The sequence below is a fragment of the Oncorhynchus gorbuscha genome, linkage group LG02 (genome assembly GCF_021184085.1).
Source record: "Oncorhynchus gorbuscha isolate QuinsamMale2020 ecotype Even-year linkage group LG02, OgorEven_v1.0, whole genome shotgun sequence".
Classification (NCBI taxonomy): Eukaryota; Metazoa; Chordata; class Actinopteri; order Salmoniformes; family Salmonidae; genus Oncorhynchus; species Oncorhynchus gorbuscha.
The window spans coordinates 83,216,242-83,241,441 of record NC_060174.1 but is presented as its reverse complement, the minus strand read 5'-3'; the positions used below and the strand labels follow the sequence as shown (position 1 = coordinate 83,241,441).

The window sequence follows — 25,200 nt, the reverse complement described above, 5'->3', positions numbered from 1 at the left end:
TATGTTTGATATCGTTCCATCAATTCCATTCCAGCCATTACAATGAGCCTGTCCTCCTATGGCTCCTACCACCAGCCTCCTCTGTTATCTACAGAATGTCCTCTTTGAGACTGACTCATCTGTCATGCGACGATGGATACGCTTTCATTCTGCCATAGTTAACAAAACCCCCAGGGGAACCTCCTTGAAACGAGGCATCCATAACAATGTCTACTTATTGTGCTTGCAAGCTCCTTCCACATGGATGGATAGATTCATTAATTACTTAATGGCACTGTGCTAGCAGGGAGACAAATCCACAACACAAAAACAGGCCATAAAACAGACCGGATCTAAACATGTCTACATCTAGTGGTTTTACGTGATGTTGACAGTGTTATGGCCCAAAGTTGATCCCTTGTTGGCCACTTCTCATATCTTGGCCCAGTTCTTGGTATTTTTCTTGGTATTTTTTTCGTATTTCATTTTTGAGTCCAAGTTCGTCTGATTGAGCTTCTCACACCCGCCTTTTCCCCAGCCATAGTTGTTTCTAAAATGAAAAGCACACACATTCCTGCTGTAGATAACCTGATCAGCTAAGGGAATAAAGAGCCCACCAAACCCCCTGTGACACAGGAGGGGAATTAGTAAGGAAAAGAGAAGAACTCAGGTTTGCAAGAAAGAGAGAGAGAACACTAAAGAGAGGATTCACTGGGATCCTTATGAACATTATGTTCATTTTCAGTGAGAGACGTCTCTGGGAGACTAGAACAGTGGAGCTGCCAGCAGTCTTTTACATTTGATAAATACACTTCAGAGAGAGGTACTAGTTCTCAATCTGAGGTTATGGTGAGTCTCTTTCTCTCTCCCACTGTTCCTCCCTCATCCTGTCTCTGTCGTTCTGTCTCTTCCTCCCTCTGTGCAGTAGTGAAGCCGAGCTGAGCCTCCTCTCTCTCAGTATGACGTCAAAGCAAGGCTCCCCGACCCAGATCTTTCACCTCCACAGACAGCAGCTGCAGTAAGCTGCAGTAAAGCCCTCTACGCTACGCTCTGTTTCTCCCAGACTCACAGCTACGCTATGGAAGTCAATACAGATCTAGACCATGCAATCGGTAACATCGCCCATGATGATAAGGAGTTTCGCTGTAGACTAGCTGGCATGGGGAGAATATAAAAAGCTCCTATAGGGCCTCAATTATAGATATGGAATCAACTGTATAAAGTCCCTTCAGAAAGTATTCATACCCCTTGACGTATTCATTGCTAGACAGCCATTTTCAATTTTCAAAGTGATTTTAGTCAAAACTGTAACTGTAACTCGGGAACTTTCAATGTTATCTTGGTAAGTAACTCCAGTATATGGCCTTCTTTTTTAGGTTATTGTCCTGCTGAAAGGCAAATTTGTCTCTCAGTCTGTTGGAAAGCAGACTGAACCAGGTTTTCCTCTAGGATTTTGCCTATGGTTAGCGCTCTTATGTTTATTTTTATCCTAAAACACTCCCTAGGCAATGACAAGCATACCATAACATGATGCAGTCACCACCATGTTTTAAAATATGAAGAGTGGTACTCAGTAATGTGTTGTGTTTTATTTGCCCCAAAAATGATTATTTGTATTCAGGACATAAAGTTTACTTTAGTGCCTTATTGCAAACAGGATGCATGTTTTGGAAAAATATGTATTCTGTACAGGCTTCCTTCTTTTCACTCTGCCATTTATGTTAGTATTGTGGAGTAGCTATATGTTGTTGATCCTCCTCAGTTTTCTCCTTTCTCTGTAACTGTTTTAAAGTCACCATTGGCCTCATGGTGAAATCCCTGAGCGGTCTCCTTCCTTTCTGGATACTGAGTTAGGAAGGGCATCTGTATCTCTGTAGTGACTGGCTGTATCGATACACCATCCACAGTTTAATGAATAACTTCGCCATGCTCAAAGGGATATTCAATGTCTGTTTTTTTGTGTGTTATTTTCATCTACCAATAGGTGCACTTCTTTGTGCGGCACTGGAAAACCTCCCTGATCTTTGTTGTGGAATATGTGTTTGAAATTCACTGCTCGGCTGAGGGACCTTACAGATAAATGTATGTGTGGGGTACAGAGATGAGGTAGTCATTAACAAATCATGTTAAACACTATTATTGCACACAGTTCATGCAACTTTTTATGTAACTTGTTAAGCAGATGCAAGAGCGTTTGCTTGATGCAAACACCAGCATAGTTGAAAATATGTAAAGTGGTATATGTATGTAAAGCTTTGTATTCAGGACAAAAAGTGAATTACTTTGCCACATTTTTTGCAGTATTACTTTAGTGCTTTGTTGGAAAAAGGATGGATGTTTTGGAATATGTTTATTCTGTACAGGCTTCCTTCTTTTCACTCGGCCATTTAGGTTTGTTTTGTAAAGTAACTACAAAGTTGTTGATCCATCGTCAGTGTTCTTCTATCACAGCCATTAAACTCTGTAACTGTTTTAGTCACCACTGGCCTCATGGTGAAATCCCTGAGCGGTTTCCTTCCTCTCCGTCAACTCAGTAAGGAAGGATGCCTGTAACTCTGTAGTGACTAAGTGTATTGATACACCATCCAAAGCCTAATTAATAGCTTCACTAGGCTCAAAATATTCAGTGTCTGATTTTTTAAAATCCAACTACCAATCTGTGCCCTTCTTTGCGAGGCATTAGAAAAGCTCCCTGGTCTTTTTGGTTGAATCTGTGCGTGAAATTCACTATTCGACTGAGGGACCTTGTTAAGCAAATGTTTACTCCTCAACTTATTTAGGCTTGCAAAAACAAAGGGGTTGAATACTAATTGGCTCAAGACATTTCAGCTTTTAATTTTGAATTGATTTGTAAACATTTCTAAAAACACATTTCCACTTTGACATTATGGGGTATTGTGTGTAGGTAAGTGACAATCTCAATCCATTTTAAATTCAGGCTGTAACACATCTAAAAGTGGAAAAGGTCAAGGGCTCTGAATACTTTCTGAAGGCAATGTATATAGAAATAACCCAGTAAAGGAGTTGTCAGCCAATAGATGAAAAAAACTGCAAGATGTGAAGCTCTAACACATTGTATCTGTTGTCGTCACGATGAGAAGCAATGCACGTAGTTAGGTTTGTAAAATAGAATTCACAGAGATAAATGTGTGAAAAGAGCCTCTCTCTCCTCCTCATCCCCATTCCTTCACACTGATCTGACTTCACTGTGTCGCACAAGCAGAGGGGGGACCTTATTGGCTGCTGACGAATGTGCCGGAGTCCCTCAGCCAATGAGGGCTACCCACGTCGGCACACGCCCCTCTCAGCAAGGCAGTGGCAGAGTATGTGAGCTAGCGAGAGAGAAAGAGCGAGGAAGAAAGACAGAATTTCTATGAATGGAAACGCGGAGGAGGTGGACTAGCAAAGATGGCAGCTTGGGACCAATGAGGCTGTTAGCATCTCTCTCTCTCGCTGTAGCACTGTCATCCATATAATCACATATAGAGAGACCATGCCTTACCTATGTCATGTATTTTTTCACACACACCACTTAACCACAGATCCACCCCACATTATCTTCCTACACACACATACAAAACTGTACACTCATACCAACGCACACGCCTCCCACCACACAACCTCAGGCCATCTACCCACTCCCTGTCCTCTCCACATTCAGGTAGAGTAGTGTTTTTTTATGAGCAAGTGGGTCCAACTTGAAAGAGGGTTTATTTGAGAGTTAGATTGTTGGTGAATAAAATGATACAAGAGAGGAATCAAAAATGTGTTCAGTCAAAATAGATTTTGTACTGTGTTTTAAATTGACTCATCTCAGCACTCAACATTAACACATTGAATTGTAGTGGTTTCAGAATAATCGTGACTCTTTTGGAAAACCACCAGTGGTATAGGAGGCCTTATGTTGATCTCCTACTCGTTGTAGGATGGGTGGGATGACCACGCGTGTGTGTGGGTGTCAGGAAAAGCTCTCTGCTTCTCTTGTCCAGCTCTCTACACACACACCACCAACTTTAAACCCCAGAGAATATCCTGCCAACTGCTCTCTAGTAACACAGGAGTTATATAAGCACTGATACTAACCTGGCTACCTGTACTAGACCATTAGAGTCTAATTTAGAATACAACAAATCTCCTCTGTAGCTCAGTTGGTAGAGGATGGCTCTTACAATGCTAGGATATTTTGGGGTTTGTAAAACATTGATGCACATATCAAATAGTGTTAATGCAATACTTGTCAGTCAGTTATTGTGGTAAAACTAACTCTGTGGTTACAGTAGGAGCAAAAATAAATAAATACAGATGTGGTTTGAGACAGTCCATCTTTGGCTTTGGATAAAAGCGTCTGCTAAATGGCATACATTATTATTATTATTACATTAACCAGCAATTAGTCAAATAATCTTTGCCTGAGTTAATAGACTGTAGTATCTGGAGTAGAGATAATCACATTTTAGGCTTAAGATCAACTTTGACTCATTCTTAACTTCTCGATCTAAATTAGAATATTGTGCAGTTAAAAATAACCTATGACCTTGCTATCAAATGTTATTAATGCAGCTGCAGTTTCAACATGATCTACATTTCAGAGGATGCTGTAAATGTTTTTACTTTGTATGAGTCTCTGCCAAAAAGATATCAACTTCCCCGATGATAATTGTTACACTTGACCCAATATGTTAAACAGGTATTGTAGCTAGACTGGTTATCACTGCTTACCCGCAATAAGATGGAATGTGAACGTGTATGGCACTTGGCACAAAGAGACATTTAACCTGTTATCTGAGATATGTAAAGTTATCTCATGTTAATTTGAGCATTCCTCTTATAGAGTAGCTAGGCTGAGTCACTTTGGTTACCCCCATATACAGTGCTTATCATACAGTTAGGAATTCATCCCCCTTGGATTTCTTCACATTTTGTTATAAAGTAGGATTCAAATGGATTTAATTGTATTTTTTTGTTAATGATCTACACAAAATAATGTGTAACGTTAAAGTGGAAGAAAAATGATTTATTATTTTTAATTAAAGGGGAAAAAACCCACTAATATACAGTGGGGAGAACAAGTATTTGATACACTGCCGATTTGGCAGGTTTTCTTACTTACAAAGCATGTAGAGGTATGTAGAGGTCTGTCATTTTTATCATAGGTACACTTCAACTGTGAGAGACAGAATCTAAAACATAAATCCAGAACATCACATTGTATGATTTTTAAGTAATTAATTTGCATTTTATTGCATGACATAAGTATTTGATACATCAGAAAAGCAGAACTTAATATTTGGTACAGAAACTTTTGTTTGCAATTACAGAGATCATACGTTACCTGTAGTTCTTGACCAGGTTTGCACATACTGCAGCAGGGATTTTGGCACACTCCTCCATACAGACCTTCTCCAGATTCTTCAGATTTCGGGGCTGTCGCTGGGCAATACGGACTTTCAGCTCCCTCCAAAGATTTTCTATTGGGTTCAGGTCTGGAGACTGGCTAGGCCACTCCAGGACCTTGAGATGCTTCTTACGGAGCCACTCCTTAGTTGCCCTGGCTGTGTGTTTCGGGTCGTTGTCATGCTGGAAGACCCAGCCACGAACCATCTTTTGCTCTTACTGAGGGAAGAAGATTGTTGGCCAAGATCTCGCGATACATTGCCCTATCCATCCTCCCCTCAATATGGTGCAGACGTCCTGTCCCCTTTGCAGAAAATCATCCCCAAAGAATTATGTTTCCACCTCCATGCTTCACGGTTGGGATGGTGTTCTTGGGGTTGTACTCATCCTTCTTCTTCCTCCAAACACAGCGAGTGGAGTTTAGACCAAAAAGCTCTATTTTTGTCTCATCAGACCACATGACCTTCTCCCATTCCTCCTCTGGATCATCCAGATGGTCATTGGCAAACTTCAGACGGTCCTGGACATGCGCTGGCTTGAGCGCTGCAAGATTTTAATCCATGACGGCGTAGTGTTTTACTAATGGTTTTCTTTGAGACTGTGGTCCGAGCTCTCTTCAGGTCATTGACCAGGTCCTGCCGTGCAGTTCTGGGCTGATCCCTCACCTTCCTCATGATCATTGATTCCCCATGAGGTGAGATCTTGCATGGAGCCTCAGACCGAGGGTGATTGACCGTCATATTGAACTTCTTCCATTTTCTAATAATTGCGCCAACAGTTGTTGCCTTCTCACCAAGCTGCTTACCTATTCTCCTGTCGCCCATCCCGGCCTTGTGCAGGTCTAGAATTTTATCCCTGATGTCCTTACACAGCTCTCTGATCTTGGCCATTGTGGAGAGGTTGGAGTCTGTTTGATTGAGTGTGTGGACAGGTGTCTTTTATACAGGTAAAGAGTTCAAACAGGTGCAGTTAATACAGGTAATGAGTGGAGAACAGGCTTCTCCAAGAAAAGAAAAGAGGGCTTCTTAAAGAAAAACTAACAGGTATGTGAGAGCCAGAATTCTTACTGGTTGGTAGGTGGTTGGTAGGTGATCAAATACTTATGTCATGCAATTAATTACTTAAAAATCATACAATGTGATTTTCTGGATTTTTTGTTTTAGATTCCGTCTCTCACAGATTAAGTGTACCTATGATAAAAATTACAGACCTCTACATGCTTTGTAAGTCGGAAAACCTGCAAAATCGGCACTGTAGAAAATACATGTTCTCCCCACTGTATATTTTCAAAATTCAAGTTGGTTGTTGATCATTGCTTGACAGCAATTCAAGTCTTGCTGAAGATTGTCAAGCAAATTTAAGTCAAACTTTAACTCGGCCAGTGTTTCCTTGGTAAGCAACTCCAGTGTATATTTGGTGTTGTGTTTTAGGTTATTGATCTGCTGAAAGGTGAATTTGTTTCACAGTGTCTGGTGGAAAGCAGACTGAACCAGGTTTTCATCTAGGATTTTGTATGTGCTTAGCTTCATTACGTTTATTTTTTTTAAACTCCCCAGTCCTTGATGACAAGCATACCCATGATGCAGACACCACCATAGTTGAAAATATGGAAATTGGTACTCATGTGTTGGATATGCCCAAAACATAACGCTTTGTATTCAGGAAAAAAAAAATTCCTTTGCCACATTCTTTGCAGTATTACTTTAGTGCTTTGTTGCAAAACGGATGGAAGTTTGGTTCATTCAACTATATGCTTTTTAAGTAGGAAAACCTGCAAAATCGGCAGTGTATCAAATACTTGTTCTCCCCACTGTATTTACGCTCAGTGTGTCATCTTGATCACTGGTGAAAAATGCATTTATTTTGTAGAATTGTCCATCTCTCTCCCTCTCTCTCTGTCGTGGTTAGAGGGAATAGTTCAGAGTGACATTCGTTATAGAATGGATGTTTCGGTGGTTGTCGTTCTTCGCGTTCAATGATACCGAATTCCTAGCTGCAGACTAGTAATTAATATCAAAGACTTGTTCTTATTCTGTCGGTATCGATAGTCTAAGAGTTTAACCACGTGGTATGGTTAAAATTTTCAGCAATGATCTACAACCTTTGTCCTTCTAATGGAGAAAAACATGGTCTGCAACCTTTCGCCATCTCGTAATTAAGGTAAGCTCGGTCTGCCGATCGAAAACCTGAGTGGGGGTTTTATTCGGAAGGGCCGAAAAGGGCTGTCCCAGGATGTCTGACCCTAACTGGGCTCAGGGGCGGTCCTCTGATTTAGTTCAAATCAAAAGAGAATTGTATTTTGTAGTCCAAAATCATATTACACAATTATACAACAGTATCATACTCACTCATTCATCTTATCTGTGAGGTGGAAGGAATTACTTTGTTCTCTCTGAAAATGTACTCTCTCTATACTGTGTGTCCATGAGGAGATCCTCAGGAATTTACGACGTCTCTCTGACCACAGCAACCTAGTTGAAGGAGGCAAGGGGGAGGCAGGGAGAGGGGGATGGGGCTTGCTCTACCCAAAGAGGCCAACGTCATGACAACTTTCTTCCCTCTTCCTCCCACGCTTTGATCTCTCTTCCTTCCTGTTATAACGCCTCCATTTCCCTTTTTTTCCCTACAGTAACTGCCCCTTCTCCCTGGCGGCTGCCCTGGCACGGTCTACAGCAGACAGTGTTCTGCAGAGTGACCTCTCCATCTACCACATCCAGAAGACTGTTGAGGATGGAGTAGACCCTTTCCCCCGTGAGTCCCCTGTCAGCCCATGCCTGACATGCAAAATCAGGTCATGTACTGACCTAGCTAGGCTACTGTATGGACAGAGTTACTTGTTATACAATATATTAGCTGAAATTCAAAGTCTTTGTCAGTTTAGGTGTTGTTTCAGTCAACACCATGGACAAATTAGAAAAATCACCATTTGTATACTCATCTAATACTTAGCATTCAAACAGTTGCACTTCCTGACTCACTTTTCTCATTCCACAGTTTGATGCCATCCACTGTCACTTATAATTCCCTTTACTTTGTTAGTGACAAAATAAAGTACTCTGTGGAGCGAACAAGCGAGAGCAGAGGTCTTTTAGAAGAGAAGGAAACAGCAGTCTAAATAACTCTGCAACACTCCTTTAAGATCTCTGTTTTTTCCAGGGAGAGAGAGAAAGAGGCAGGAAGAGTATATATATATATATATATATATATATATATATATATATATATATATATATATATATATATATAGTTGAAGTTTACATACACCTTAGCCAAATAAATTTAAACTCAGTTTTTCACAATTCCTGACATTTAATCCTAGTAAAAATTCCCTGTTTTAGGTCAGTTAGGATCAACACATTATTTTAAGAATGTGAATTCAAAATAAATCACTGACAGTGTCACCAGAAAAGCAGCCCCATTCCATCACACCACCTCCGCCATGCTTCACGGTGGGAACCACACATGGGGAGATCATCCGTTCACCTACTCTGCGTCTCACAAAGACACAGGGGCTGCAACCAAAAATCTCAAATTTGGACTCATCAGACCAAAGGACAGATTTCCACCGGTCTAATGTCCATTCCTCATGTTTTTTGGCCCAAGCAAGTCTCTTCTTATTATTGGTGTCCTTTAGTAGTGGTTCCTTTGCAGCAATTCAACCATGAAGGCCTGATTCACACAGTCTCCTGTGAACAGTTGATGTTGAGATGTATCTGTTACTTGAACTAAGTGAAGCATTTGTTTGGGCTGCAATCTGAGGTGCTGTTAACTCTAATGAACGTATCCTCTGTAGCAGAGCTAACTCGGCGTCATCCTTTCCTGTAGTGGTCCTCTTGAGAGCAAGTTTCATCGTAGCGCTTTATGGTTTTTGAGACTGCACTTGAAGAAACTTTTGAAGTTTTTTAAATTTTCCAGATTGACTGACCTTCATGTCTTAAAGTAATGATGGACTGTTGTTTCTCTTTGCTTATTTGAGCTGTTCTTTCCATAATATGGACTTGGTCTTTTACCAAATAGGACTATCTTCTGTATACCACCCCTACCTTTTCACAACACAACTGATTGTCTCAAACAATTTAAGATGGAAATAAATTCCAGAAATTAACTTTAACAAGGCACACCTGTTAATTGAAATGCATTCCAGGTGACTCCCTCATGAAGCTGGTTGAGAAAATGCAAAGAGTGTGCAAAGCTGTCATCAAGGAAAAGGGTGGCTACTTTGAATAATATAAAATATATTTTGATTTGTTTAACACTTTTTTGGTTACTACATGGTTCCATATGTGTTATTTCATAGTTTTGATGTCTTCACTGTTATTCTACAATGGAGAAAATAGTACAAATAAATAAAAACCCTTGAATAGGTGTCAAACTTTTGACTGGTACTGTATAAACTCAGCAAATAAAGAAACTTCCCTTTTTCAGGACCCTGTCTTCCAAAGATAATTAGGAAAAATCCAAATAACTTCACAGATCTTCATTGTAAAGGGTTTCCCATGCTTGTTCAATTAACCATAAACAATTAATGAACATGCACCTGTGGAATGGTCATTAAGATACTAACAGCTTACAGATGGTAGGCAATTAAGGTCACAGTGATGACAACTTAGGACACTAAAGAGACCTTTCTACTGACTCTGAAAAACACCTAAAGAACGATGCCCAGGGTCCCGGATCATCTGCATGAACGTGCCTTAGGCATGCTGCAAGGAGGCATGAGAACTGCATATTTGGCCATGGAAATAAATTGCAATGTCCGTACTGTGAGTCACCCAAGACAGCGTTATAGGGAGACAGGACAGACAGCTGATCGTCCTTGCAGTGGCAGACCACGTGTAACAACACCTGCACAGGATCGTTACATCCGAACATCACACCTGATGGACAGGTACAGGATGGCAACAACAACTGCCCGAGTTACACCAGGAACACACAATCCCTACATCAGTGCTCAGACTGTCCGCAATAGGCTGAGAGAGGCTGGACTGAGGGCTTGTAGGCCTGTTGTAAGGCAGGTCGTCACCAGACATAAACGGCAACAATGTTGCCTACAGTTACTGGACCAGACAGGACTGGCAAAAAGTGTTCTTCACTAACGAGTCGCGGTTTTGTCTCACCAGGGGTGATTGTCGGATTTGGGTTTATCGTTGAAGGAATGAGCGTTACACAGAGGCCTGTACTCTGGAGCGGGATCGATTTGGAGGTGGAGGGTTGTCATGGTCTGGGGTGGTGTGTCACAGCATCATCAGACTGAGCTTGTTGTCATTGCAGGCAATCTCATCGCTGTGCGTTACAGGGAAGGCATCCTGCTCCCTCATGCAGGCTGATCCTGACATGACCCTCCAGCATGACAATGATACCAGCCATACTGCTCGTTCTGTGCGTGATTTCCTGCAAGACAGGAATGTCAGTGTTCTGCCTTGGCCAGCGAAGAGCCCGGATCTCAATCCCATTGAGCACGTCTGGGACCAGTTGGATCGGAGGGTGAGGGCTAGGGTCATTCCCCCCAGAAATGTCCAGGAACTTGCAGGTGCCTTGGTGGAAGAGTGGGGTAACATCGCACAGCAAGAACTGGCAAATCTGGTGCAGTCCATGAGGAGGAGATGCACTTAATGTACTTAATGCAGCTGGTGGCCACACCAGATACTGTTACTTTTGATTTTGACAACCCCCCCCTTTGTTCAGGGACACATTATTCAATTTATGTTTGTCACATGTCTGTGGAACTTGTTCAATGTATGTCTCAGTTGTTGAATCTTGTTATGTTCATACAAATATTTACACATGTTACGTTTGCTGAAAATAAATGCAGTTGACAGTGAGAGGATGTTTCTATTTTTGCTGAGTTTATATATGTACTTTATTTACACTGAGTGTACAAAACATTAAGAACACCTTCCTAATATTGAGTTGCACCCCCTTTTGCTCTCAGAACAGCCTCAATTCGTCAGGGCATGGATTCTTCATGGTGTCAAAAGCGTTCCATATTGACTCCATTGCTTCCCACAGTTGTGTCAAGTTGGCTGGATATCCTTTGGGTGCGTGTGTGCGTGCGTGTGTGCGTGCGTGCGTGCGTGCGTGCGTGAAAACATGCGTGTATATTATTCGGCACATTCTTTTCATGTGACTATATGCATCTGAATGCCATTCTTTTCACCAGTGCACTAATGCATCCGTGTGTAGTGTATAGTGTATGGTGTGTAGTGTACTGCATGTGTGTGAGCCTGTGGTCTGATCACATGCCATTTGTGTGTTTGTTTATGCGTGTCGTCTTTTAGAGATTGAGTCGGTGGCATTTGCCAGGCTCATTTTCAACAAACTGTGTGAAACATGCTGCCTGTGGCTGAAAGACTTCCCTTACCGCCGCCGCCCTCAGCCCTACTACGAGACTTCCATCCACGCCATCAAAAACATGCGCCGCAAGATGGAGGACAAACATATCGTCATCCCCGACTTCAACACTCTCTTCAACATACAGGTAAGCATGAACAGAGTAGTCATTAACCACAGGTCTAGGAGCAGTTCATCATAGAGGTAAGCATGAACATAGTAGTCATTAACCACAGGTCTAGGATCAGTTCAACATACAGGTAAGCATGAACAGAGTCGTCCTTAACCACAGATCTAGGATCAGTTCACTCTAGCATGGTTAATGAGGATAGAAGATTCTAACCACAGATCTAGGATCAGATTACAAGTGGGTAAACCCAGTAGGCTAACCCGGTGGGCTAATCCAGATGCCCTGCAGGGAAGCTACCATCTCACTTCACTATAGGGAGAAGATCAATAAAACTCCACTATCCAACTTATCCCCAATACAGCCCCAATGAGAGCAGTAAATAATAGCACATTAGGTGGCTGCCAGTGAATTAAATGCTTCTAATAGCATTATTGGCCATAGTGCTCTAGCATGCTCCCTCGGGCACGCACGCACGCACGCACGCACGCACGCACGCACGCACGCACGCACGCACGCACGCACGCACACACACACACACACACACACACACACACACACACACACACACACACACACACACACACACCCCCAGGCTGATAATGGCATGTTATCTGAGCCACACAGAGTCAATCAGATATGTCATTGAAATCCTATCCTTATTGGTTTGCCAGTCCTTCCAGATGATTATGGATAATTCCCTCACATCACTTCTGAACCAACCGACCAATAAGACATCCCAGACAAGCAGACACACCAGCTCAAAGATCCTCATATATATAATGAGATAATTATTCCGTCGGATCAAATGTTTATCCATTCTATTAAGCGTGCTAGTGGTGGGTAAGCCGGCTAATTGGCATTAAACCCCAGTTAATTAAAGCAGATGGATGAGTGGAGACACAAACCAGTTATATTTGGATTTGCATATTCGCGACGAGGCACTACACATGCCATTCATGGAAAACGCACAACGTCATGAGAGTGACACACAACTATGCTGTATACCCAACGGTAATTTAAATGTACCAGTTAAGTTTGTTTATGGAACCTTGTTGTAAAGATGATTGAGATAGGACAGATGAATGCTTTGCATTGCTTCATACTCTGATGTTTACAAAGCATGAGAGTCACTATACATGAATCACCATCATGTTATAACAAGTGATGACTCCAATGAAGGGAAGAAATATTAAAGCTATATGACATTGCAGGTCATACTGTTTTAACCTTTGACCCTACACTGTGTGTTTTCAGGACCAGGAGGAGCAGGCCTTCTTCGCCGTGTTCGATGGCCACGGGGGCGTGGACGCTGCCATCTATGCCGCCAACCACCTCCACGTCAACATGGTGCACCAGGAGTGCTTCAGCCAGGATCCAGGGGAGGCCCTTTGTCGCGCCTTCAGAGTCACCGACGAACGCTTCATCCGGAAAGCTAAGATGGAGGTAAGGGCTCAAACAATGGCCACATTAATCTTGAAGGTTTCATTTCAATACTACTGGTATTGTAGAACTGCAGAGAAGCAAGGTTAATTCAAATGTCTGAGCATTTGTTATTACTGTTCAGAATTTGCTTCTAATAGATGTAACATTTCTGTGAATCATAGTAAACAGTTATTACTGTACACTGTATTTATGTCTAAATGTGTGTGTGTGTGTGACAGAACCTGCGCTGCGGCACCACGGGGGTGGTGACCTTCCTGAGGGGGCGGACCCTGTACGTGGCCTGGCTGGGGGACTCTCAGGTCATGCTGGTCAAGAAGGGCCAGGCCGTGGAACTGATGAAGCCTCATAAGCCTGATAGAGAGGTAATGCACACAGACACACACACAAAACACACTCACTTAATTACTGTTCACTTCACACACAGGCGCTAACATCACTTAAGCAGAGATGTCTGTCACATATACAAGCACATACCGTTATACATAATACCATCTTTCTCTCTCCCACTACAGGATGAGAAGCAGCGTATTGAAGCTCTGGGAGGTTGTGTCATCTGGTTCGGCACATGGAGGGTTAATGGCAGCCTGTCCGTATCCAGAGCCATTGGTACACCAACAATCACTGCCTTATACAATTACCATATATAGTACAATATACAGACTGCAGCTGCTGTACCATGTCTGTTGCTGAGTCCCCCCTGGACCTCCTCTGGTTGGAGGGTGTGTGTGTGTCACCGCCAGCGTGAATGAGAAGAGTGTTGATAAAATTGAGAGGTCAGCAAGGGGTCGGAGTATGTCGTGTAGGTGTGTCCTGCAGAGAGTGCGTATGTGTGCCTGCATACTTAGCAGGAGGCCCATAATCAGTCTAAACTATTTGGGTGATTATGCGAGCGCCAGAGCAGAGAGGTCATGACAGAGTCTAATGGGCCACAGCCAAGGGCCAGCTGACACAGTGCTGAGTGGGAGACAAATAGCAACCCAGAGGTGGGGGTTGCCTGTACCTATATGCATACACGAGTGTACGTAACCAGTCTGATTTCCCAGCAGCTATTTAAATCTTAATGGAATAATCTCACAGCTCCAATACTACAACATCACTGGCATCAATATAGGAATTGACTGTAAAGACTGCCTTAGAATCCATCCTGTACCTATTCACATACACAACAGGTTTGGGGTCATTTCAAATTGAAGTCATTCTATTCAGGAAGGGATTTTTATTTTTAAATAGCTTAGATGCACTTTTTTCAATTATTGATTTGGAATTTCAGTTATCTGACCTTTTTTTTTTTACCCCTTTTTCATGGTATCCAATTAGATAGTTACAGCCGTGTGTCCTCCGAAACACAACCCAACCAAGCCGCCCTACTTCTTGACACAATGCCCACTTAACCCGGAAGCCAACCAAACCCTCCCCTAACCCAGACGACGCTGGGCCAATTGTTCACCGCCCCATGGGTCTCCCGGTCGCGACAGGCTGTGACAGAGCCTGGACTCGAACCCAGAATCTCTAGTGGCACAGCTAACACTGCGATGCAGTGTCTTACATCACTGCACCAATCGGGAGACCACTGACCTCAATTCTAATTGACCTCAAGCACTGATTCACAAGGCAACTTGAGGCTAGCTTCTAGTCTTATTTCCCGGTAGCTATTTTAGTGGTGGCTAGTGAGGAAGCCCTACTGTGACCTTCTGTTCCCAAATCCTAGAGCTTCCCTAATCTGATATCAAAACAACCACTTTCTCGACAGGAAATACTGTAGCTGCTACATTAGAACTGTTTCCTACTGCATGCAGGAGAGGAGAGAGGACAGATATTGCTACACTGACATTCATTTACATGTTTATATAAATACATTAGTCACAAAAGGCTGAACAGAAAGCAAAGGCGGCAAGCAGCAGATATTATATAATTATTTATTAAATTAAAATGTATTATTTGTTTTTCTCCACCTTGATTTCAAAACAGATGCATAGCATGGTGGACATGACAGAAACAGCACGGAATTTCAAATTATATTGCTTTCAGCTCTTTGGGGTGTTTATGCCCAGGTTGCTGTTCAGCACTTTGACAAATGTTTCAATTATATATTTTTTTACAATATATGATTTGTTTCCCTCGTTTATTATCTCTCTTTTTCTTGGTGTATGACAGGCGACAATGAGCACAAGCCCTACATCTCTGGCGATGCCGACCACCACATAGTCACATTGGACGGCACAGAGGACTACCTGATCTTGGCCTGCGACGGCTTCTATGACACAGTCAGTCCTGATGAGGCGGTGCGTGTGGTCAGCGACCACCTGACGGAGAACAGTGGTGACAGCACCATGGTGGCCCACAAGCTGGTGGCCTCGGCCCGCGATGCTGGCTCCAGCGACAACATCTCCGTCATTGTGGTCTTCCTTAGAGACCTCCGCGCGCCCCCCCCGGGAGAGGAGGAGGGGGCAGGAGAGGAAATAGAGGATGAGGAGGTGGAGGAGGAAGGGCAAGGGGAGATGGCATGCCAGGACGGGGGCACCGCGGACGTTGGGGGGAAGAGTCACTGTTTCCTGCAGCAGTGCTCGGCTCCAGCCGACCTGGGCTATGAAGACCGCATGGACTCATTGACGGACAGAACCAGCCTAGGCTTGCTGGGGCCCACGCTGGGAGAGGAGGGTCCGATCAGGCTCCCCCTTGCCAGCTCACACCCGTCCCCGTCCTTAGGCCTCACCCAGAACCTCATGCCTGCCGAGGGCCGTGGCGCGGCCTGGTTGCCCTGTCTAGAAGAGGGGCTAAAGGGCTCCAGGCACAAGCCCCGGCCTAAACTCAGAGTCCCCACCTGCCAAGATCCCAGCTCAGATGGACAATGGCCCCTGGCGGCCGCCCTGTTTGGCTACGCGGGGAGGCACACCCGGAGGATGGAGTGCGTGAGCCCCAGATGGGGGTGGTGGTCCCGGGATTGGGGCCGAGCGCCCAGGGAGCTCCCCGGCCTGCTGCACTCCACCCGTAGTGTGCCCTACCCCCAGCGCTGCCCTGAGAGAAGGCCTGGGGTGGCCCTCCCCCACCTACCCAACGGCAGCAGAGTCTGATGATGTGACATAATCTCCACTAGCTCCTCTCTCTCCTGCCCCTTCCTTTATCTGACTACAGTCATTCATTCATCCATCCATCATAAACTCCCCATCCAGGACACTGGCACCACCCCGTCCATCCGTCCGTTCATCTCTACAAGCACCTACCCCTCCCCATAGCCACACAGCCCCATTCAGGAGGCTGGACATAACAATTTACTGCTCCTGGCCCATATTGCAAACACATACTGTACTGTACTCAGATTCATAATGGAATACACATTATCCACTCACTCCATCTCCATAAATGGGAGTAGTTAATACAGGATTATAAGATTAGTGGTCACTTACCTGAATAAATCCAACATGTATAGACCGATATGTATTCCAGATGGGGTTACAATAGAGGATAATGGCATCTAAAAGGGGATATTATTAAGAAATTATATTCTATTTATAATGTTGGGGATGACATCATGCAAGAGCAGACATTAATCAGTCCCTGCTATGCCTGTCAAATTGATGGTTACATAACACTAAACACAAGATGTGTTCTCATTGACGAGAAGTCTTTCCCAACAGGTTGGGTGTGAGTAAGTTCCCTGTCAGGCATTGCAAGACTTACTGGGCCAGAATAGTTAAGACAAAGCAGCAGAACATATGCCTTCAATATCTGTCACTTAAGATCATTTCCTGAAAAAGAAAAATGGATGGGAATTTTGAGCCTCAGTCGACAAAGTCCCTTCTAAGCTTCCCATTACAATGCGGACCCATGTGTGTCATATCACTTACATGGGCTACTTAACCAATCACTATACTGCTTTAAAATTTCACTAACAACAATAGAGCATAAGCATGATCAATGTCAAAGTCTTCATCTCTGGTTTGACAAATATATAAATTAATCTTAATCTCATTATCCTTTCAAATGTAAATGGTATTTTTTCAGAAACTCCGTAGTTTCAGCAGGTAGCCTAGTGGTTAGAGCATTGGACTAGTAACCAGAAGTGTTGCTAGAATGAATCCCTGAGCTGACAAGGTAAACATCTGTTCTGCCCCTGAACAAGGCAGTTAACCAACTGTTCCCAGGCCGTCATTGTAAATAATAATGTGTTCTTAACTGACTTGCCTAGTTAAATAAAAGTTTATAAAAATAAAATAGTAAATGCTATCTAGCAATGACTAGGTTCTATAAAATGTGCCTCCACTCTCCTGGCCCAGGCAACCACCATTCAATATTTATCAAAGAAGGTTAATTCTCGCTGTTGGAAAAACCCATCTTTATACCCTTAAGAAAACAGGAATTGTTTGTGCCATTCCTGACATTTTCAACTTTTACTAAACACATTGTGCCATTTCCATACTTTTGTTTAAAAACCTCACCCGCTCCCGCTCCAGTTTCATTGAGTTGCTGGCCTACCCACTGAAAAGCATGGTGGTCATTTACAGAAGACCATTTGGACAGTCACCATTAAGCATCTCCAGAGAGCAGAATGTATTCCAGTTGTAGAATGTACATGGAGCCCTCCCGGGACCTTCATAGATGGCCCAATAGGACTGAGACAGTAGTGGTGTTCTGGACTTGTAGCGACGCTCCCTGTGTGGATATAAGAAAATCATTTCTGGATGCAGTACACCTGGAAGACAATATTCTGGAGGTGTTTTGCTGATCGTGGGAGAGGAAATAATCTATAATTGATCAGCTTACCACCGTATCCTCACAAAGCTGAGCATTCTATCCTGGTGTTCCACTCTGAAGGAGCACGATGTGAATAAGCGCACTGCCTTTCGGGTTAAAAGATGCCCATGCTTCTGCATCTTTCTCTTTGTGTAACCAACACCTGCATTTCGACTCTCGGAACAGCAGACCACACTAATTGCCATTTTCTGACCAATTATGAAAGACAACAATAAAGTTGAATATATAAAGGTAGTTATCAAATGCCCTGAGTCTCCCCTACCTCAGCCCCACCCCCAGCCCCACTCACATCACCTGCTTTTTTGGAGCTTTCTGCTTCTTTTTGAGAGCAAAAAAAGGTGCACATCTTTCCCATCCTAAACATTCCTCACACGGGGCACCAATTGCTTATTGAAATAGTAGTACATTCATATTATGTACATGTAAGTATGAATGTGTTCAGGCGTGTGGGTACGTGTTGAGAGTATGCATGTGGTCTGTCTTATACGTCTGCTATATAAAATCACCAATATTCTGTGTTGATATCAAGCTTCACAGCCCCCAGCAATGTACTGTACTGTTCATGTGACACCTTTGGAAGGAGAGTCGTATATACGTTAGCAGTGCTTGAGTGACAAGGGAACATGGGAATTTAAATGCTCCTCAAGGACCATCCACTGAAATGTCAAAATGGTCACCCCCTCACAGTCTTTGATAGCTTCAGTCGTTTGTAAGACGCTGAACCTTAACCAAGCCATACACAGAAAATCAAACTCTATAGTTCTTCAGCTAAACTTGCTGGCTCGCTTAACCCACAGTTCTTCTCTTTCTCACCCACTGCTGCGGTACAAAGGACCCCCCCCCATGCCAGTATGACACTTTCCCTGATGATAGTAAAAGACCACACAGTTCAGGTCTCTTCCGCTCTCTCCCCTTCCCTTTCCTATGTCACTCAATTGCTCTCATGACTCTGCACTGTGTCAACAAAATGCTTTGTTCCTATAAGCAATAATGAATCTTTATGAGTCGCGCGTGGAAAGGCTCAGAGGGTTTGTCTTCACTGAGAAAGGCAGAGCTAGAGCCAGATCAAACTAACAGCCACCCTCCTAAACTCTAACCAGTGCTCACATTGACATGAGCACACACCACTTTACTTCTGCTCAATGGTAGTATGGGACACAATCTATGATGTCTCTTGGACAGTTGTCGCTGTACACTAATATGTTTGGTGGCTAAATTGAATTAGTCCCAATGAGAAACACAACAAAGGGCTCTATTCAATCTGTATAACTGAAATGTTACAGATCGCACAATAGAAATGTAAAGGTAATTTCCGATTGAGCCGAAACAAATGCATTGTTTACTGTGAATGCAGTTTCCACTAACATGGGAACATTGTCTTTAAATTTCAATAACGCTGTAACGCAATACCTCTGTGATATGGATTGAATCCAGCCCAGTGTCTCTAAGCTTGGCCATCCTCCTCTCACAGGGCAGTTCAAACTCTGTACACCAGGCATCCCTGAAGACAAACCCATGACCAGCTGTTCCCCAACCTGCAGGTTAGGTAAACCAGTAAAAAGTTTCAGTATCTGTATTTTCTGTGTTCTTCTCGTAATATAAACACGTGTGTGTATCTGAACTGGTGACTAGTATAATGTATAAAGATTGAACCAAGTATTTTGTCTGATGAGTTTTATTTGACCTCTTGTACAACCAGATGGACTATAATTAGGCATATGGAATTCTCCCAAACGTGTGTGTGTGTAAACCCTCAGCCTGTGTGCTGTACTCTTGTCGAGACTCCAGTGGCTCCACTTAGAGAGCCAGGAGACTTAATTAGTGTCCTTAGCCTCCACCTGTCAAGCTTAGACCCTAGCGATAGAACAGCCATATTTAATTAACAACCAAGATTATTTTTAATCAAGGCCTCCAACTGTCCTGTGGTGATATGCGCGTATGCCCATGTATGTACACGATGGCTAGTGTTCACAGTTTAGGTAATTGCCAGCACCCTGTAAAGTGTGTCAAGCATTCTTAAGATAGGGATGGCAAGCTACAGCATTTTAATAAAATATACTGGAAAACGAAGAGGGCACTTCCTTGTTAACATCCAAGCAGAGAAACTGAAAAATTGCAATGTTTTTATTTCACCCTCCAGGTGGAATGAATGGTGTGCAGTCAGATGTCCATTTATCTTTTCTCTGGCATAAAGCATTCATCATCATTATTTGTGTACCTTTTTTTAAAGCATTGTACATCAAGAACACTTCACAAATTACAACAGAATTTCAGAAACAGCTTTTCAGACTTACTAAGTACAACGTTTGTGCTCCATATAGCACATGGTATGGTATACTATTTACAGATGGAAGTGCAGGGATATACCTGCTGGCCCAAACATTTGACATTATGTAGCAGCACCACAGCTGAGCTTTTGCTCATGGCCTTTCTTGCTGCAGCATTTAAGGCACACATACAAATAATGAGGAGAGTAAATCCCTGCTCTTGTTCATCAGCTTGACACACACACACACAAAACTTAATTACTATGACCGCGACCATATCTAGAGCAGTTTAGCATCTGACATAACAGATGAGTGAGCGTTAATATCCACCAGGTTTCACAGAAGATTGCGTGTTCCAAATGTAATCGAGTCACCCCCACAGGAAAAGCCATGGCTTTAATCTATGTCACACTAGTGATCGATTAAGGGACATTCAGGGCATCAGACCAAATAGACCCATTTTCTCATTTAGGGGAGTGCTTTCTGGGAGCCTGCAAATAAGGGTGGAAGATGTAGTGTTGCGAGAGGGACATTAATTGAAGGCTGAAATAGGGACTTACTCTAATGGAGTCTGGCATTACACAAAACACTGTCATAGCTGCTTTGCTTGGAAGTTATCAACAGACTCCTGTTACTATAAAAACTAAATCAGCTCAACACTTATGGCTAGATTCTATCAGATCCGCCCAAGCTGACACCTGCATAGCGGTTGTTTTGACGGTGTCGGAGGTGGAACTGTGTTAAGAGTTGTCAAATCCACAAGCGGCTCCCAGCATTATACCTAAAGCGGACATTACCATTGGCAGCCCGGAGTTGCATTGTTGCAACATTGTTTACAAGTTCGAACACTAAAATGTGAGATGTAATCGATATCTTGATTAGGCTGATAGAAATCATCATTATTTTCAATTTGAGCATCATTATTTCTATATAGTCTACACTTTGTTCTGAACTTCTAACACACGTGTCAAACTCATTCCACTGAGGTACGAGTGTCTGCAGGTTCACTCCTTCCTTATACTTGATGAATTAAAGGTCACTAATTAGTTAAGAACTCCCCTCACAGTTGTCTAGACAGACTCTAGGCCCTCCATGGAGTAAGTTTGACACCCCTGTTCTAATGTAAATGGGTGGGTGTGACTTTGTGACCACAAGAGCAGCTGCTAACCGTTTTGACAGCTCTATCGAGGTTACTCCAACACCGCCAAAACAAAGCTATGCATGTGTCAGCTATCGCCGGTTAAGACTTGATCTCATCGAATCAAGGCCTTAATCTGGATGTATTTGATCTGCTGTTCTAGTTTGAGTGAAATCAGGGCTAAGGAAAAGGGGGATTACAATATGGACATTTTCAGTGGAAGGGCTGAGGCACTTCCTGAACATAAACTTAACATATTAAAAACTATCATAACATGATGGGAAGAGAAATTACAGGGTACATTATGACCTGTACATTGTGGCTTTATTGACAACACACTAACCAAAATGGCTTAGACCTAGAAAGCTGTTCAAATCCATCAGCAGTTCAAAACAATTTATTCATGAGAATCAATGTCTAACTAATGTGAGCAATTACTCAAGAAAACATTGGTATGAAGTGGAGCACTAGTGATAGCACTTTGAAGTAGCTTCGTTACACATTACCAACATATGTAATGTGAATACAAATACAACATTATGGGGTGGTTAGAAATGGGATGAGGGAAACCTGTTAAACAGACTATTTACCTGTAGTAGGATAACAGTAACTTGAGTCATGTCAATTCCTACCGGGCTTTCTGCACTGCGGACTAATGTGCAGCATGTCCTCTCCAATCCTCCTAAATCAAGCCCCGCTTCTGGGCTTGGTGGCCTTCTGAAAGAAGGAAGAGTTGGTGCTGGCCGGATGCAAGCAGGACATGGCAGGTGCCAACGTTCACTCAAGTACACACTTTTGACACACTAAAGCCCCTACCACCCACCCTCCTATACAATGCAGACCTCAAAAGACGAGGGGTAACTCCCACTGTTGTGGTTGCCTCCACATCTGCAATGGAGCTCTCATACAGTTGATGTTGGATAAAACAAAAGCAGGATTTTCATTGTTACATAAATTCAGCCATTTCATAAGTATTTCCATATTTAGGTAACACACATTCAGTTTCAAGAAACCATAAAATATTTTATTTCTTAAAATGTCATATTCTATTAGTTACAACAAAAAAATGACACATACCCAACAAATAAAAATCCCACTGCATTCTGGGACAATATCAAATAAAACACTCATGGTAGACACAAAGGAAAGCATGAACACTTGAAACCATCTAAATCACCCTCTTTCTAGTACCTTTCCTAAGTCAGCCCTTTCCCCACTCAGACAAACACACAGCTACAACCTGGGCACAAACAGAAATGTGCATAGTGAACTGACAGTGAAATAGATACAATTAGACCATATCAGGATGAATCTGGAGCTGTATATACAAGGGCACAATAAGAGGTTTAAAGCATATTGTCCACCCTCCGTCTGCCTGTTCAACTCCATTAAAGCCATGCAGTTTTAGGCACACATGATGGAACATTAGGAGGCTGTGCAGCTGGGGGTAAACATCAGGCATCCTACAGCTGAAGGAAGATATTTATAGTGTAAACCACTGAGCTCTCCATTCAGGCATTTAGAACATATTTCCTTATTAGTCAATGCACACCAGTATACTTTGAGACATCTTACACATCTCCCTTTCAAGAGATAGAAATGTTTACAAATTCAGTTGGGTCACCTTGTCAGTGTACATTTCAATGAAGACAGTCTTTGCCAGTGTTCATTGTTCTCCATGGTACAAAGAGTACAGTTTCTGCTATGATGTCCATGTGGATGCTAGTGTGGTCGTCAGATTGCTTTTCAAGTGTTGAAAATAATATAATGTTACTGTGTAAATAAAATGGTCCACGGTCACACAGCAAAGCTCAACTACAAGGAAGAGATGGCACCCTCTGATGGGGAAAAAAAGGATATTGAAAGAAAATTGCTCCATGACATGCTTTAAAGAACAGAACACTTCACATCACTGTTGGGAAGCCTTTGTACAAAACAAACACTTATTTACACATGTCTCTGTCAAACAAATGACTTTCCAAATATTGCCTTGGTCAAATTTTGCCCAGAAAACAAGCAAAATAAAATAATCTAGAATCAAGACGATGGAATGTGACATTTGGATCCATTTTTTGAAAAGGAATCGACTAAATTGAAAAACAAAATTATATCTGCTTCATAGAAGTCAAAATGTGTGAGTTTGCATGGACCCATTTTTTCAAAGACGAGCAGAATAGCTGAACTGGGAGGAGTTGCGCACACAATACAGAAAAATAGTTAAGATAGCAGCGCAGAAAACTCAAAAACACTACCTACATACATGCCTATGTTACAGAGCTGATCTTGACAAGGGCTGCAGAAAACACTTACTGGTGAAAGAAAGAACCCTGTATGTACAGATAAGGTACATCAGCTTTGATGTTTAATTACGAGACAAGGTTAAAAAGCACTTGAAGCCCAGACTGTCAACCAAGAAAGGTCAGTGTGAATCATCAATTCGGGCAAAATCCGCTACAGTGAACAAGAGTCATGCCTAATTTTCTACTAAGAAACTACTCAATACACATTCAGAAGGTAGCAATCTCTTAAAAATGCCAGAGAAGGACGTACCATTGATACATCCTTCAATGTGTCTACACAGCAGAAAAACTGGTTCTTGTTCTGAAAGATTTACTGGGGAGCAAGCAACTCCAATCTACCGGGAGTAGTAGACGAAATACAGTAGTTTGCAATGATAAGATTTGCACAGAAAAGGGACTTCCTAACAAGTTTTAAATCAATGGTGAAACAGGAATAAAGGTACTAAATGCATCCACTTCAAGGCGTTCGTGCAGACTGTTTTCAAGAATGGTGTGTTCATTACAGCACTGTGTGATGCCTGCCTAACTGTGCTCCTCCACACAAACACATCAATAGCACCTATTGAATCAGAAAGGCAGAGAGATTTTAAGGTTCTCTTTCTGTTGTGAAGCAGGTGTACTGTGCTTAATTCTCAAAATTCACCAGAGCCCAATCGATGTCCAGACCAAAGCCCAATCGATGTCCAGACCAAAGCCCAATCGATGTCCAGACCAAAGCCCAATCGATGTCCAGACCAAAGCCCAATCGATGTCCAGACCAAAGCCCAATCGATGTCCAGACCAAAGCCCAATCGATGTCCAGACCAAAGCCCAATCGATGTCCAGACCAAAGCCCAATCGATGTCCAGACCAAAGCCCAATCGGAGTATTTAGACGTTGCAAACATCAACCATGAGGTTAGTTACATATGATAAAATGTTACTATTTTACTTTTCACAACGACAGCCTAAAGAATGTCTCTCGCAAATATATTGTTCCTCGCCCCATTCTAACTCATATTTAACCCAATTTACATTTAAATATAAATGGAGATTAATAAAAAGTGATCAAATATATTTACATATTTTGCAGTCATCATCAAGGTGCTCACTTAGTGAGTTGTAGCATTCTCATTGCATTTGGGGTTGCCGGTGACTAGAATGACTGCATGCAAGTGTCTACACAAGTGCTTGTGTACATTAAAGTTCTATACACTGCTCTCCAGTGCCCATATGGCGATGGCCACTGTTTAGACCGGCTGTGGAGGCCATGTTGGAGGGGAATCACCTCTCGGTGTTCTCTCCTGTGGTGAAGCACAGGTCGTCCGAGTTCAACTGGGTCCCTGGGAGGAAAGAACAGACGCATTTAAAACACTGAGCTTAGCATTCATTTCCTTCCACGGTACTGGCAAGCTGATTTGAGGCTAAAATGTGTTAAGTGTGCAGAAATGAGATCCCACACTAATGTATGTGTGTTTAAGTGTTTGTG

The 25,200-nt window shown here is 42.7% G+C and overlaps 2 protein-coding genes across 3 annotated transcripts in view; one reads left to right on the top strand and one right to left on the bottom strand.

Annotated features, from left to right (window-relative positions):
* LOC124011202 (protein phosphatase 1E-like) overlaps positions 1–19,685 on the top strand; it is a 90,695-nt gene extending 71,010 nt beyond the window's left edge. Inside the window, exons 2-7 of the mRNA XM_046324328.1 lie at positions 8,003–8,124; positions 11,652–11,851; positions 13,088–13,276; positions 13,495–13,638; positions 13,789–13,882; positions 15,431–19,685. Coding sequence (XP_046180284.1) covers positions 8,003–8,124; positions 11,652–11,851; positions 13,088–13,276; positions 13,495–13,638; positions 13,789–13,882; positions 15,431–16,347 — 1,666 coding nt within the window. The 3' untranslated portion in view covers positions 16,348–19,685. The remainder of the gene's footprint in view (positions 1–8,002; positions 8,125–11,651; positions 11,852–13,087; positions 13,277–13,494; positions 13,639–13,788; positions 13,883–15,430) is intronic.
* Positions 19,686–22,435: 2,750 nt separating this feature from the next.
* The window catches only part of LOC124011193 (E3 ubiquitin-protein ligase TRIM37-like), a 38,445-nt gene continuing 35,680 nt past the window's right edge, over positions 22,436–25,200 (bottom strand). For both annotated transcript variants that reach the window (XM_046324307.1, XM_046324313.1), the window contains exon 25: positions 22,436–25,054. In XM_046324307.1, coding sequence (XP_046180263.1) covers positions 24,996–25,054 — 59 coding nt within the window. In that variant the 3' untranslated portion in view covers positions 22,436–24,995. The remainder of the gene's footprint in view (positions 25,055–25,200) is intronic.